General features: G+C 31.6%; 2 protein-coding genes across 11 annotated transcripts in view; both read right to left on the bottom strand.

The window, feature by feature from the left end:
* LOC113398242 (angiogenic factor with G patch and FHA domains 1) overlaps positions 1 to 9,950 on the bottom strand; it is a 34,308-nt gene extending 24,358 nt beyond the window's left edge. The window contains exons 1-10 of one of the 2 annotated variants that reach the window (XM_026636885.2): positions 9,605 to 9,950; positions 9,208 to 9,498; positions 8,884 to 9,036; positions 8,538 to 8,585; positions 8,207 to 8,450; positions 7,736 to 7,902; positions 6,890 to 7,018; positions 6,566 to 6,671; positions 5,571 to 5,775; positions 4,089 to 4,188 (exon numbers count right to left, since the gene is read on the bottom strand). In XM_026636885.2, coding sequence (XP_026492670.2) covers positions 4,089 to 4,188; positions 5,571 to 5,775; positions 6,566 to 6,671; positions 6,890 to 7,018; positions 7,736 to 7,902; positions 8,207 to 8,450; positions 8,538 to 8,585; positions 8,884 to 9,036; positions 9,208 to 9,498; positions 9,605 to 9,787 — 1,626 coding nt within the window. In that variant the 5' untranslated portion in view covers positions 9,788 to 9,950. Of the gene's footprint in view, positions 1 to 4,088; positions 4,189 to 5,570; positions 5,776 to 6,565; positions 6,672 to 6,889; positions 7,019 to 7,735; positions 7,903 to 8,206; positions 8,451 to 8,509; positions 8,586 to 8,883; positions 9,037 to 9,207; positions 9,499 to 9,604 lie in introns of both variants that reach the window. The other variant, XM_026636893.2, reaches the window with a different exon arrangement.
* Positions 9,951 to 11,527: 1,577 nt separating this feature from the next.
* The window catches only part of LOC113400181 (dystroglycan 1), an 88,825-nt gene continuing 86,856 nt past the window's right edge, over positions 11,528 to 13,496 (bottom strand). For 8 of the 9 annotated variants that reach the window (XM_064217690.1, XM_064217693.1, XM_064217686.1 and 5 more), the window contains one exon: positions 11,528 to 13,445. In XM_064217690.1, coding sequence (XP_064073760.1) covers positions 13,159 to 13,445 — 287 coding nt within the window. In that variant the 3' untranslated portion in view covers positions 11,528 to 13,158. The remainder of the gene's footprint in view (positions 13,446 to 13,496) is intronic. The other variant, XM_064217691.1, reaches the window with a different exon arrangement.

The following is a 13,496-nucleotide window of genomic DNA, read 5'->3' as shown; positions in this document are numbered from 1 at the left end:
AATTCTTAAATTGTATGTTATAATGTAATTGACATTATAGCATATAATTTAAGAATTTTTCTCGCACATAACCTCTCTTCCGTTTCAATCATTGGGGATTGGTGTGTATTAAAAACGCATCCTCCACGTTTGAAAAATGTTACCTAACGAGCTCTGATATCTTTATTCGCTCGACGTGATACCTAATAATTACAGATACGTATCGATGATGATAGATCGGGACAATTCGAATGATTGCAATAATGACAGCCCTGATCCCTGACGTGCGACAAATGACTAAATTGCGTCTGAACCTACAACGGTGAGACGTTTCAAGATATTATTATGCAGCTGTGCGCTCATTGTGTTCTACTGAAAAATTATTACGAGTAATCTATCTATAAGTAATATATAAATACACACAAAAATTAATTATACAGTGTTTTATTTTTTTAATTAAGGCAGAACAGGGAAATCTGAAGTCTTAGAAAATAGAGAATCTATCTTAGGAAGAATTATGTTTTTTTGTATGAAAATAAATTTTGCATCATTATGTTATTAGTTCAGTATCCATAAATATGAATGAAATTCGATAATTTGTTTTAAGGCTGATCGATTCGTTTTTATTTAAGAATCATTTCATTGTATCGGAACAATAACAGAGATAGAAGATATAACATCAAATATTATTTTAATGAAAAATTTGCGAAACTAACGATCTAAATTGATATATGTACACAATAAAGATTAATAATATTAATAGTTAATTACCATAATTAACAACGCTAATACTATTTATTTACTTTTTAATTTCGATATTTTTCAACATAATAGACTAAAACTGTTTAACGTTAAATAAATTACTGCATTAGAACAATGTCTTAGCAATTTAAATTGTCATTTCGGTGTGACCTCGTCGCATTCAAGTCGCAACTATTCCTTTTTTATCATTTGCTTTCATTTCAAACAGATAATACAGTATTTATTATAGATGTTAATGTTATGTTAGAGATAATCTCTAAAACTATACATCCGATTTCGGGGTGGACATATGCAATTTTACAATAAAATAGTTTTTTTTTTATGGCATGGGTTATATTATGGTGGATGAGCATATGGGCCACCTGATAAGTGGTGACCACCACCCATAGACAAAGGCGCTATAAGAAATATTAACCATTCCTTACATCACCTATGCGCCACCAATCTTGAGAACTAAGATGTTATGTCCCTTGTGCCTGTGATTACACTGGCTCACTCACCCTTCTAACCGGAACACAAAAATACAGAGTACTGTTAATTGGAGGTAGAATATCTGATGAGTGGGTGGTACCTACCCAGACGGGCTTGCACAAAGCCCTATTTTGTAACGACAGACGAATTAACGGCGACGAACGATGCCTTAACGTTAAGATATATACATATTAGAGAGACTACTCAATCTATTAAATGTAAAATTACGGTTAATTCACAAATTAATAAAAAACTGAACGCTTTAAATTTTTAATGTATTAAAGAGGTAAGACCGCGGTTGCCGGATCTGCTAGTTATATTATAAATAGGTATGTGATTCCCTCATGCACAGATTAAACATCAAACGAAGTAAACATTACTCACTCCCTTCACTGGAGATGCTATCGGTAACATTAAGGACTCATGATACGAGTGCTGATTTGTATGTCAGCGAGTTACTGCGGCATTGTTGAGACTGTTTATCAAAGTAATATAGCCATTTGTACTGTACAGATTAGCGAGGGTTTGGCTGAGCTGACTTAACTTGGATATTTATGGCATTATCTGTTTTTTGTTTAAATGAGCATTCTCGTCTGTTGAATATTTAATATATGAAATAAGAGCTGAGATTGTACAGTGGTAAGTTATATGTGTATCTTAACCGAAGACGGCGGGTTCAAGCTCGGGTATATAACACTGAGTTTTCATGTATGAAAAGTCTTACTCGGCGGTAACAAAAGACTACATAAGTAAACTCGGTTGTGTCTGATGAAAATCTGCGACGTGCGAGTCTAAATCGTATATAACGGCGTTGTGTAATAAGAGCCAAACTTTTCTTCTAGGGCTATTCAATAGTCTTGTGTGTATTTATGTCTTTTACAAGCAAAATTAAAAATAATTTAATCACACTCTATAAACTATTATTTTATTTTAACATTAAATATGATGCCTTTAGCTGTGTCAAATTCCAAATAACATAAAAACTGAGAGTAAGCGTACCCTTAACGTCACCGTCTGGACACAAGTTAATGGCAGACCGTCATTCGCCCGGGCTCTAATGCGAAACATCGAAAAAAAAATAAGCAAATTGTTTTAAATGGGCAGGTAGGCCCACGCCCGGCTGACCTACAGACGGCCAGTTATTACAGAAAATAATAAAAAAGTTTTAGGGTCTCGTGGATAAAGATAAAATAATTGTAGTACTTATAAATCAATTACATTAAAATGAATGTATTTTCAATACAATCGTTAAAAATAAATAAATATGCAAAATGACTTAAATCGAAATTAATGTTTATAATTACGTCGACGTTTTTGCCGACGGAGATTTATAATAAAACATGCCATATTTTCGTAATCATTTCGTAACCCTTTACATTACCAAGCATTTGTAATTTAAATAAACTTAAACAGTCAAATTAAAACTAAATAACTGTTGAAAGAACGACATACTCAATTAGAAATAGTCTTAATAATTGACTCAAATTAATAACTATGATGTTGATGATGCTTTCTTGATAGATTTTGGTCAGAGTCATTCGTGTCACCTGCGCAAAATAATAACGCACAAATTTTTCTTCCTCTAATAATTCGAATCGACCGAAAGAGATCCGGCGCAGAACCAACGGATTTTTAAGTTTTATGAGACACAGTACTAACCTACTTGATAACTTGTTGGCTTTTTAGTCTGACCCGAGGTTGAAATCCAAAATCTACATATACAGCCTCATACGCATAACTTTTCATCGAAAAACATTGTAATAAATTAATAAGAGTAAGTTAAAAACTTGGTATTTATTAGATAACTTTGATGTCTCCTGTCGCCTGAAGACATTTTTATTATTAAAAAAGAAATTTCGATTTTATGAAGAAATCCTTGTTAAGTTCCAAACACCAATAATTTGTTTCATCAGTGACGACAGAACCCTAATCGCGCCAATCCGACGCGCGATTTTCCACAAAATTTTTTGTTCAAATTTTTTTGCGCGAACATTAAATATATTATTCAGGTGAACTAATTAGTCACGTCGAACCATAATGGAGATATAATAATTCATCGCGTTAGTTTTTCTCAACGGTTGTCAAATGATGGACGACTTTATCTCGATCTAGTCGAGAGACCCGGTTTCGCTTGTGCATAGGACGTATTAAGATACGTAACTATCATTACAGAGATGAGCTCTTAAGTTATTCCGGCTTTAGTTATCTATACGAATGTTATAAAGCTGGAGAATATGTATATTTTTTACGATAATCTCGGAAACTTGTAGTACGGTTTGATATATTTTTGCATTAGCCCGTTTATTGAACGTAAAGACATATTCTCGCTAGTCTAAGGAGCAGACAAGTATATTATTTAAAGGTCAGCCAATCTGACGACCATTTTATTGGACGAGATGCACCTGTTAATCATATAAATCATATTTAACGTGGTTGTAACTGCGGAGTACTGCTAGTATTTCTCTTCGGCTATATGATGATATTATATAAGATTTTTAGTATGGAGTCGGGATTGCCGGTTGAACTAAAAAATTGCTAAGTATTTAATAATATGTTAGCAATGTCTTCAGTATTCAATAATATTTACTTTATTAAATAAAAGTAAAAATATGTAATATTTAAGTTCCAATTAAATTTATAAATGACATTATCAATTATTAAAGCATATCATACATTAAATGTGCAATAAAACGGGTTAAAAAAATTAAATTGAAAAAATCCTAAATCAACAAAAATTCTAAAAATATAGAATTGTTCTTTTTAAGTCATTACATTTATCGGCAGTAGACAGACGAGGAGACTTCTAATCTATATAAATATTTTTGACGTTAAAGTCACAGAGTATAATGATAGATTATAACATATATTTAACTCACCGGCTCCCTGTCCCCTTGGCTGTCCTTGCCGAGTCCTTCGCCCTTCGACCAGCCCATTTTCTCCAGCAACTTGAAGCCTTTGTTCTCTGCTGCTATAAACCTGTCATAAATATAAAGTGGCCGATTTAATTTTGCATTAGCGGCGCTTTCGGAAGCGATTATGCAAATTGTTATGATGGAAAATGTTTTTTTAACACTTTAGGATGAACACATATGTTAAAGTTGACGTTCGATTAAGTTTTTGGTAATTAATTCTTATGTTTCAAACGGTCGGGACTCTAATGACCTCTAAAGACTACAATTTTCGTGATAAATACCTCGAAGGGCGTATCACGTTTTTTATATATTATATACTAACAGTATTTTGGCTTATATACACACAAATATATTTACATATTATAAGCAGGAGTACCTCTGATGGTAGGTGTTCTGCTTGGCCCAGTAAGATTGTTATCGCATTAGAAATTTACGCGTTTTAAATTTTTATATAGTTTGTGTTAGTAATAGCTTCCAGTCCTTAGAGCACTGCAATACACATAGTATTGGCGTGTAGTAGTAACTTATCCAGAAATGCCCCTGCCAGGTAAACGTCACAAAATATATAAAAAGGCGTATGATAACCGCCATATTGAAGAAACTAGTCCATTGGTTAACTATGTAATTTATTATATAATAAATAATTACGTGCGCTTACAAAAATCATAGATTTGTATTCATTGCATAGGTAGGCGACCGAGCAAATTGACCATCTAATGGTAAGTAGTCGAATCTGCCTATAGACATTGTCTCACTGATAATGTTGGAACAGAGATATTATTTCCTTCGTATCTGTAGTTACACTGGCTCACTTAACCTTCAAACCGGAACACAACACTAAGTATTGCCGCTTGGCTCGAATACATAGAGAGAGTGGTACCTACTAGACAGGTTTAGACGAAGCCCTACATCCAAGTCATGTATTTCTATATTGTAAACATTATTTAAAACTAATATGTTCATGATACAAGCGGGACTTACCAACCATAGACTGCCATCGATTAAGATTAGTTTACTATTCATAGTTGACTAAACTATAATACTTAACTGTTTCTTACAAGGTCAATGCGTCGCCAACAATTTCATCTTAGATATTATGACCGTTTTGCATGAGATTACATCGAGTCACTCACAAATAAATATAAATATAAATATTGGACAACATCACATACATTACTCTGATCCCAATGTAAGTAGCTAAAGCACTTGTGTTATGGAAAATCAGAAGTAACGACGGTACCACATACACCCAGACCCAAGACAACATAGAAAACTAATGAACTTTTTCTACATCGACTCGGCCGGGAATCGAACCCGGGACCTCGGAGTGGCGTACCCATGAAAACCGGTGTACACACTACTCGACCACGGAGGTCGTCACTCGACCACGGAGGTCGTCAAACAAATGAAACCTCAATACCGAAATTTAGAAGATAATATTCTCACGTGTTAATATCACTGCTCTGAGTCTTCTCGGAGTGATGCGAGGAGCCGACCTTTTCTCTCCTCGCTTGTGCTCTATCGTTGTACGCGGTCTCCTCTATCGCTAAGGGTTTCGGCGCGTATTTGTTCTTCAGCCTCGCAAGTTCCAGTTGATGTTGTTTCTGGACGCTGCACGTCCGTGTGTAGGCGACTTTTTCTTTTTCTTGAGCTGTATAGATAAAACATCTCTGTAGTTAAACCGCGATAGATCAGCGCGCTGAAATAAGCTACAAATATTCTAGTCAAAAGGCTTCACATGGCAGAATAAAGGGTCTATGTACAGATTTACATTGAAGAAAAAAAAAGCCCATAAGGAATGTTGAAATTCTCGGCTTTTCACTATTGTGATATGCATATAAATCATCCCCTTGAATGACTTTTTATTGATGAAAACTGCATTAAAATTGTTGCGTAATTTGAAAGATCTAAGCTTGCAGACAGCGGTAAGCCACTTTGTTTGATATTTAGAGATAAAACAATAGTAAAATGTTGCTATTAAATAAAATATTTACAAGGTTAGTACATTTTTGTACGATTCAGAAAATTCCATTAATTCACATTATAAGGTGGAATTGCACTCAGAATTATAATATAATTGATATCAGAATATTGCTTCTTATTGTTACTAGTAACTACTCTGACAAATTGAAATGTTGAATAATGAAATCAAAGTCTATATTAATTTCTTCGTGATTTTCTTATAACTTTTCAAGAAATGTTGAAATGAAAAAAAAATCGGAACGAAAAGATAATTAAACTAAATGAATATCTAATTATGCTTTCAAGTATTATTGCGTGTATATGAATGATCACTGTGATATTTAAAAATGAATACCTATTAGCAATGCTTTTTTTCGTAGATTATTCCTAAACCACACATAATTTTAAGCGAGAATCATAACCTTATTTTTGAACTTGCAATGCGACACTTAAATAAAAGTAACAGCGTGTATACTTACTTTCCATTATAAGGCCTGGTTCACAATGGCCACACGTATCGTTTCCAGCATGAATGTGACAAAGTAATTTCGTTTCACCCAATTGAATTGTACTCCCATGAACTATCTATAAAATTTGTTTTAATAGTAGTATATCATTATAGAATAGAATTAAAATAGAAGAACTCATAATCATAGTCCATAAAGTCGTTAATTCATTTTCAAATAATTTCATTTTGACATGGTTCCACTGAGAGTTCGTATTTTCATACCAACTTGAATGCTTCAATAGTTTCTAATAAAAAGTATAAATATTTCAGTAACAAAAAGTAAAGATATAATTACCTCCACAGGTCTGCTTCTTTCTTGACTTTCAGAGATACGAATACCATTAATAACTGTACCATTCTTTGAACCTAAGTCAATTGCCAAATACATTCTTTTATCCATATCATAGTTGATGTCTAAGTGATTCTGGAAAATAACGTAAGAAATTTAAAGTTATTGTAAATGTATTGAATTAAAATTAATATATGTAATTTTTTATTTATGTATCTCTAAGAACTTTTTGATTTAACGTCTTAATATGGATGGTAATTCAATTGACAGTCTATCGAGCCAAGTATGAATGTATCCGGGGATTTGATCGCACTTTATTTATTGACACATAAACTTTCTTTGACGTAACGTCCGCAATTATTTGATGAAACTTATGGCGACAATATTTGGTCAAGAAAAAGCGTGTTATTGTTGTAAAATTTTTCATGATTAGCACATATAAACATGCCGAAAAACTTTTCGATTTCTTGAGTAGGGTTAGGAGACAATTATGAATCTATAGAAGTTATCTACTAAGATTTTTAATATAAATCATTACAGTGAAGATAAACTATATATATTGAAAAATTTAAATATTATCTTTAGATATAATCTAACTAAAAATTAGCAAATAGAAGCAAATATACGAACTTCATATAAGACAGCTATTTACGTCTTTATAAAAAGATGAGAAGAAGTTATTTTGTAATGTCTAACTGAAAAAACTACTAAACCGATTTACATAAAACTTATATCAAGATTAAAATTATTACAAAAGCAGCATTTTGCAATTTCACAAGCTTTAAATTTAGACTATTGATATGACAATCGTAAATTACATATTCCTGTATTATTATAAAGGTCAATACTGACCCGCGACACATTGTGATCCCTTATAACTATAGAATGATGATCCCCTTCTCTGCCTATAGTGCCGCCATCTTTAGTTATGAGATACAAACTGCCCACTTTCAGTTTAGGTAAGTTTGTCTCCCTTACGATGACTCTCATGCATGGTGGGTGGTGCTTGGCGACTGATTCTGGAAACAAGTTATTTCAAATATTATCAGTTCAAACTGAAAAAAAAGCAATGCAAAATGCATAGTAACATTTAAATATTTATTCAAGAGAATAAGAAATTCTTTATTTTTTTATATTAAATACTTGTAATAAAATTAAAAATAATCCATCTGAATCTACAATCCTTATTATACATTCATATTGGAAATATAGATGTTTAATCGATTAAATTTTGACAGGTTCATTTCTGTATTGATAAGTACAGGCATAATTTGGTTTCAATTTTTATAATATAATCATGGCTGTATTGTATTCCCCATTTACCATCATCACTAGCAGTAGATGTACTTGCATCTGATCCTGCATCAGACAATTCACTAGAACTGTCACTGCACTCTCCATCTTCTAACTCTTCTGCAGCTACATTCCCTATATCATTCACAACTTCTTTTTCATCAGTGTCTCTGTTAGCTTCTGTAATTTCATTTTCATTTGTTCCCTGTTTCTTCTTCTTCGAATCTCTAGAAGTTTTCTTGCGTTTTGGTTTGCTTCCATCTTCTTCCTTTTCCTGTAATATAACATTTCAGATGTTGGTATTTGGAAGCAACTTGTGAGCATTCTATTTACCTAAGGCAGTTGCGCCTCGGAGTGAAACCTGAGTGAATTGTTTGGTCAGGTTTTCAACATCGTCAGTTTTAGTTGCCTGAAAGAAGAAAATATATTTGGAAACAAGCAATACATGACAATACTTCATTATAGAGGATTATATATTTTACATATATGTAATCTCAAACAGCTTTACTTATAAACATTTTACTTTAAAACTGATTCTCATAGTCTATCATTGATTTCACATTTGAATGGAGAAGTTAACTGTTAATAGTTAAACAATGCTGTCTTCTTCACTTCACTGTCTTGTCTCTCAAATATTTATAGAGTAAAGCTGAAAGAGTTTTATCAAATTTAATTTAATCAATTTGTAACATGTAAGTTTTTCCCACCTTTTTGTGTTTCTTTGCTTTCTTCTTCTCGTGAGCGATCAGAGATTTATTCTCAGCACTTTTATCAGGATATGAATGGAACACAAATGTTTGTTTTTCATTAGAATAATAGTAGTAACAACCTGTATCTGTATGATAGTAGAGTCCAAGATCCTATAAATAAAAATAATTATTAATTCTTAAAGATTTTTATACAATAAATCATTAGCAAAGAATGTAATTAACAATGATCGGTATAGTATATATTTAGTTAGTATAATGATACTACTTAAATAATATCATTAACATTTACACATAACATTCTTGTATGTTTAGGTGACTCACAGTATTATAATAATACCCAGTTTTATAGTCATAGTACATTCCAGCAGACTCCACATACACCATACCGGTGTCTTGGAGAGCACTCTGAGCTACTTCTTTAACTTGCTCTGCAATACTTTTTTCACTATTTCCATTGCTCTGAGTACTCCATGCTGTGGGTTCTTCATTTTTATTATCTGTAGCTTCTTTAACAGATTTCTTTTCTTTTCGACCAGTAGATTGTGCGTGTACAGCTTTCGAAATTTTTGATTGTTCGTCATTTCTGGATAACTTAATTTTACTTGTTTTAACCTATAAATTGCATGTGTGGGTATGTTATAGTTATAAATGATTTAAAAAAATAAATGTGGAATTCTTCCAATAAAAAATTCAAAGTAGCTGAAGTTACGAACAGTACCTTTTCCAGTTGTTCCTTTAGAGATTTTATAAGGGCATTTTTCTTTTTTATACAGTGTCGCATTTTCAATATTAAATTTAGGATTTCAGGCCTGTATTTTAAAGACATTCGAAGTGATCTTAAATTAATAAGACGTCGTTTTTTAGGACATTTAATATTTTTTTCTGAATTAATTTCTGCCATTCTTACAACTCTATGTAAAACTTTAAGTTTTATTCAAATTAAAATAAACATATATACATTTAAACCAAACTTTTTTCAATATTACGTATATTTTATAGGTAAATTAAAGTAGATTTACAGGTAAACTAAATCTACAAAACAAACTACAATATTAGTTCAAACGTCAAACAAATATGACACTCGTCAGTTGACAATGTCATTGACAGCTACAGATTCATGATAATATATCATTACAGATATAAAAAACATTCGTCTTCTATATTTACTTAGAATTAAAAAATGGGTGCGTTATACGAAGAACTCACAAAGATCAAAATATTTTTTCAATCTTTCCACGTGACGAAGACGGAAGTTATGGTCAAAAACGTCACGCAGAGTTTTAAACGATCCAATTGAAGTGGTAGGTCGAAGAGGACGGTGAGAATATCAGCGCTGTTTTTAAAAAAAATGGTTTTTTATTCGTGAGGTAGATAGAGAAGATATTTTAGCAGTAACTTATTTTTCTCATGTTATTATTTATGTTTTTAAATTATTATTAAAGTTTAATATAAAAACTTATAAATTACATTCGCTGCAAGCTTATTGTTATGCAGTCTTTAATATATTTGAAATAAGAAGCGCTTTCCAAGCTGTTTGCAAACGTAATTGAATTTAATAGGTCTCATGTACAATGCACTACAAGCAGTTTATGATTGATTGTATCTTTATAAATAATCAAAAATTAACAGTATGGCGCCCCATATTTTCGTGTAAAGTAAAAATCGTAAACGACATATTTCAATTTCACTAACTTTAAAATAGAAAGCAGGTCTCCATGAGAATATATGTTGGTTCAGGTCCTGTGTGCCTTTATCGTAAAGAAAACACTGAATTGAAAACTATTCTATCAATTCGATAACAACTTCGCCGACGTTCATAATGGACTCACAACGTATTTTTTCACGAATCCATAATTATATACCATAACTTCAATAACGTATAATAATATCATATAATAACAATTCAGTGTCAATTCTATTTCTGTGGCTTTACTCCTCCTCCGAATCCGCTATAATTATTAGAAAAGTATTTACTTGTTTTAAGATTTTAAAGCTATATAATATTATATAAAATATAACATTTTTATTTGCCAGTGTACCAAGCTTAAATCTTTTTTTTATTAAAAAATGTAGACATTAAAAGAGAAAAAAACAATGTTTCTAATCACATATACATTTAGAAATTGTAAAGTTTACTTATCCAATAAAAATTCATTTTTTTTAAAGTATTATTTTAAATTTTATGTTGACTAACCGGTTACTATTCTGATAAAAAAAAAATGACGGTGACTTTAAAAATGGCGAGATTCGAGGCCGACACGAGTTACGACTAGGTATATACCGTGAATAGACTCGAAATTGATATAGATAATAGAAATTGTGGGAGTAAGTAAGGTATTCAATGAATCTTTAAAGTAAATTATTATAATGAGAAACAATTTACTATATAGTTACCTTGGTTTTTCCTTTGAGACGTGGTATGTTGTATATGTATGTTATTATTTTAAAAAACTTAATTTTTAAATTCATTCTAAAAACATGGACATAATCTTATAAAAATTCTACAGTAAACACTGTACATTCTATAAAAATTAAATTTTTTCATAATGTTTTATTAAAATCATGCATAGCTTTATTATAATACCTACACACACTTGTTAAATAATCCTTTATATTAAGAGTATAAAATAAAAGAAACAACTCACTAGACCATTTTATTAAATTAGAAAAACTCAATAATTACATAAATTATGTGCGTTTTGATGTGAAGTGTTTAAAAATAATATTTGTCATACATACATAAGTATATTATTAAATTATAATAAAATGGTTCGGTTTTATATGGACATTATTAAGTACAACTACTAAGAAATAAAAATATAATATAATTAAAAGAAACTTTTAGCTGATCTATAAAATTGTATAACACTAAAAAGATCTATAAATGCAAAAATTCTAAATGAGTATACAGTAGAAAAAAATACATCCAAAGTAAAAGTTATTTTATAGCTCATTTCGTTTAATTCCCTATCGTTTACATAATTTGATTAATCTTACGCCTATGGTAATAATTAGACAAGTACAAAATGATATTTTATTCTTAAAAAATATCTATTCGTAGCCTAAAACTAAGGTCAGTTGTATAACTCATGTTATTTATAATGTACACGCCAGCTAATTGTATTATAAGTTTAACTTACTCTTGTATATTTAATTTAAATAATTGCGTGAGCAATTTTATTGACCAATAAAAAAAATTGCTTAACGACAAAATAATATTTCGTAATTTGCGACTCCATATTATCGGAGCGTCTAATATATTAAGTGAATTGCGATAACTCGCGTCTCGTTTGTAGAGATATAAACGTGTGTGCTTTTTATTTAGTCTTAGTTTCATAACATCTCTCTAATACATCGTTTTGTGTTCTACGTTCACATACACGCACGCATAGCCTAATATATTTGTGTATGGAAGAACTAAGCTAAAGGCTAATGTTACATTTTCGATATGTTTATTAAAATACATTATTACATAACATTCCTCAAACAATGGCACGCATTTAGCCAACACACGTAATGAACTGTTTTTGGTCTAGCCTTAAATATTTATTTATATATTATTGTTTCATGATATCTTTCGATTAGTTTATCACGTATATATTTAATTCATCTGTTTAAAAGCAATTGATTACAAATGAAAACATATTCGTATAACGACGCCGTATATCTAATGTAACATTACCTACTTCAACAATAACATTCTAATGTAGCATTTATTGTGAAGTACTTTTATACACTTGAACATCATAGACATACGCATACAACTACGCTTCAAAAACTACTTCGTGACGTCACTTACAATAAAAGAAATTCGTAGTCACATTTAATTGTGCACAATTCCTTTTTAGTCGATATGAGGTTCGTTTACGTTATCTTACGTTTACAATAATTTTCGTAATAAATGCATTCATAACATTACTTTTCGTAAATGCTCGTTAAAAATACTATATACTGATTAAAAGAACCGAATAAATTCACGAAAATAATAATCGAACAGGTGTAAACGAATGGGTCGACTAGTTTCCTTATTAACAAAAAATTGAGAAACAATATTTAGACCCGCTTGACGTGTTACGTACATAAGACAAGCTAGGAAATAATCGTGATGGGGTAACGGAAAAAGTATATTAAGTCTTCCATCTTAAGCCAACCATCAAAGCCAAACTATTTTACGAGTTTACTGAATTTCAGAGATGATCGATCTGACTTTTCTAGCTTCGCCTATAGCTACGCAATGTAAACGGGTGTCTATACTATTGGACGTAGGCAGTTTTAGGGTGGGACGTATGGAGGGGGCTTCCTGTATGTCGGGGTCGCTTTAGGGCGTGGAGGGGTGCGGGATGCGGCGAAGGGGGGCGGAGGACGGTAGGGTGCGTCTTCCCCCGAACGGTAATCAGGCGCAGGTGGTAATAGTGGCGGTTTCTCCTCTCTCATGATGACCGGACTTTTGTCAGCTGGTTCAGCATCGGCTCTTTCCTCGAGTTCATCTTGGAAAATCACAGGGATTCCCTTCGAACGGAACGCTTGACGTTCCTCTTCATCGCCAACACTCATTTTACCTGATGTTTATAAGAGTTATGTTATTAATTGCAGTAATATTAAAATATGTT

The sequence above is a fragment of the Vanessa tameamea genome, chromosome 18 (genome assembly GCF_037043105.1).
Source record: "Vanessa tameamea isolate UH-Manoa-2023 chromosome 18, ilVanTame1 primary haplotype, whole genome shotgun sequence".
In the NCBI taxonomy this organism is placed as follows: Eukaryota; Metazoa; Arthropoda; class Insecta; order Lepidoptera; family Nymphalidae; genus Vanessa; species Vanessa tameamea.
The sequence above is the reverse complement of the archived record's forward strand: the minus strand, read 5'-3'. Positions and strand labels throughout refer to the sequence as shown.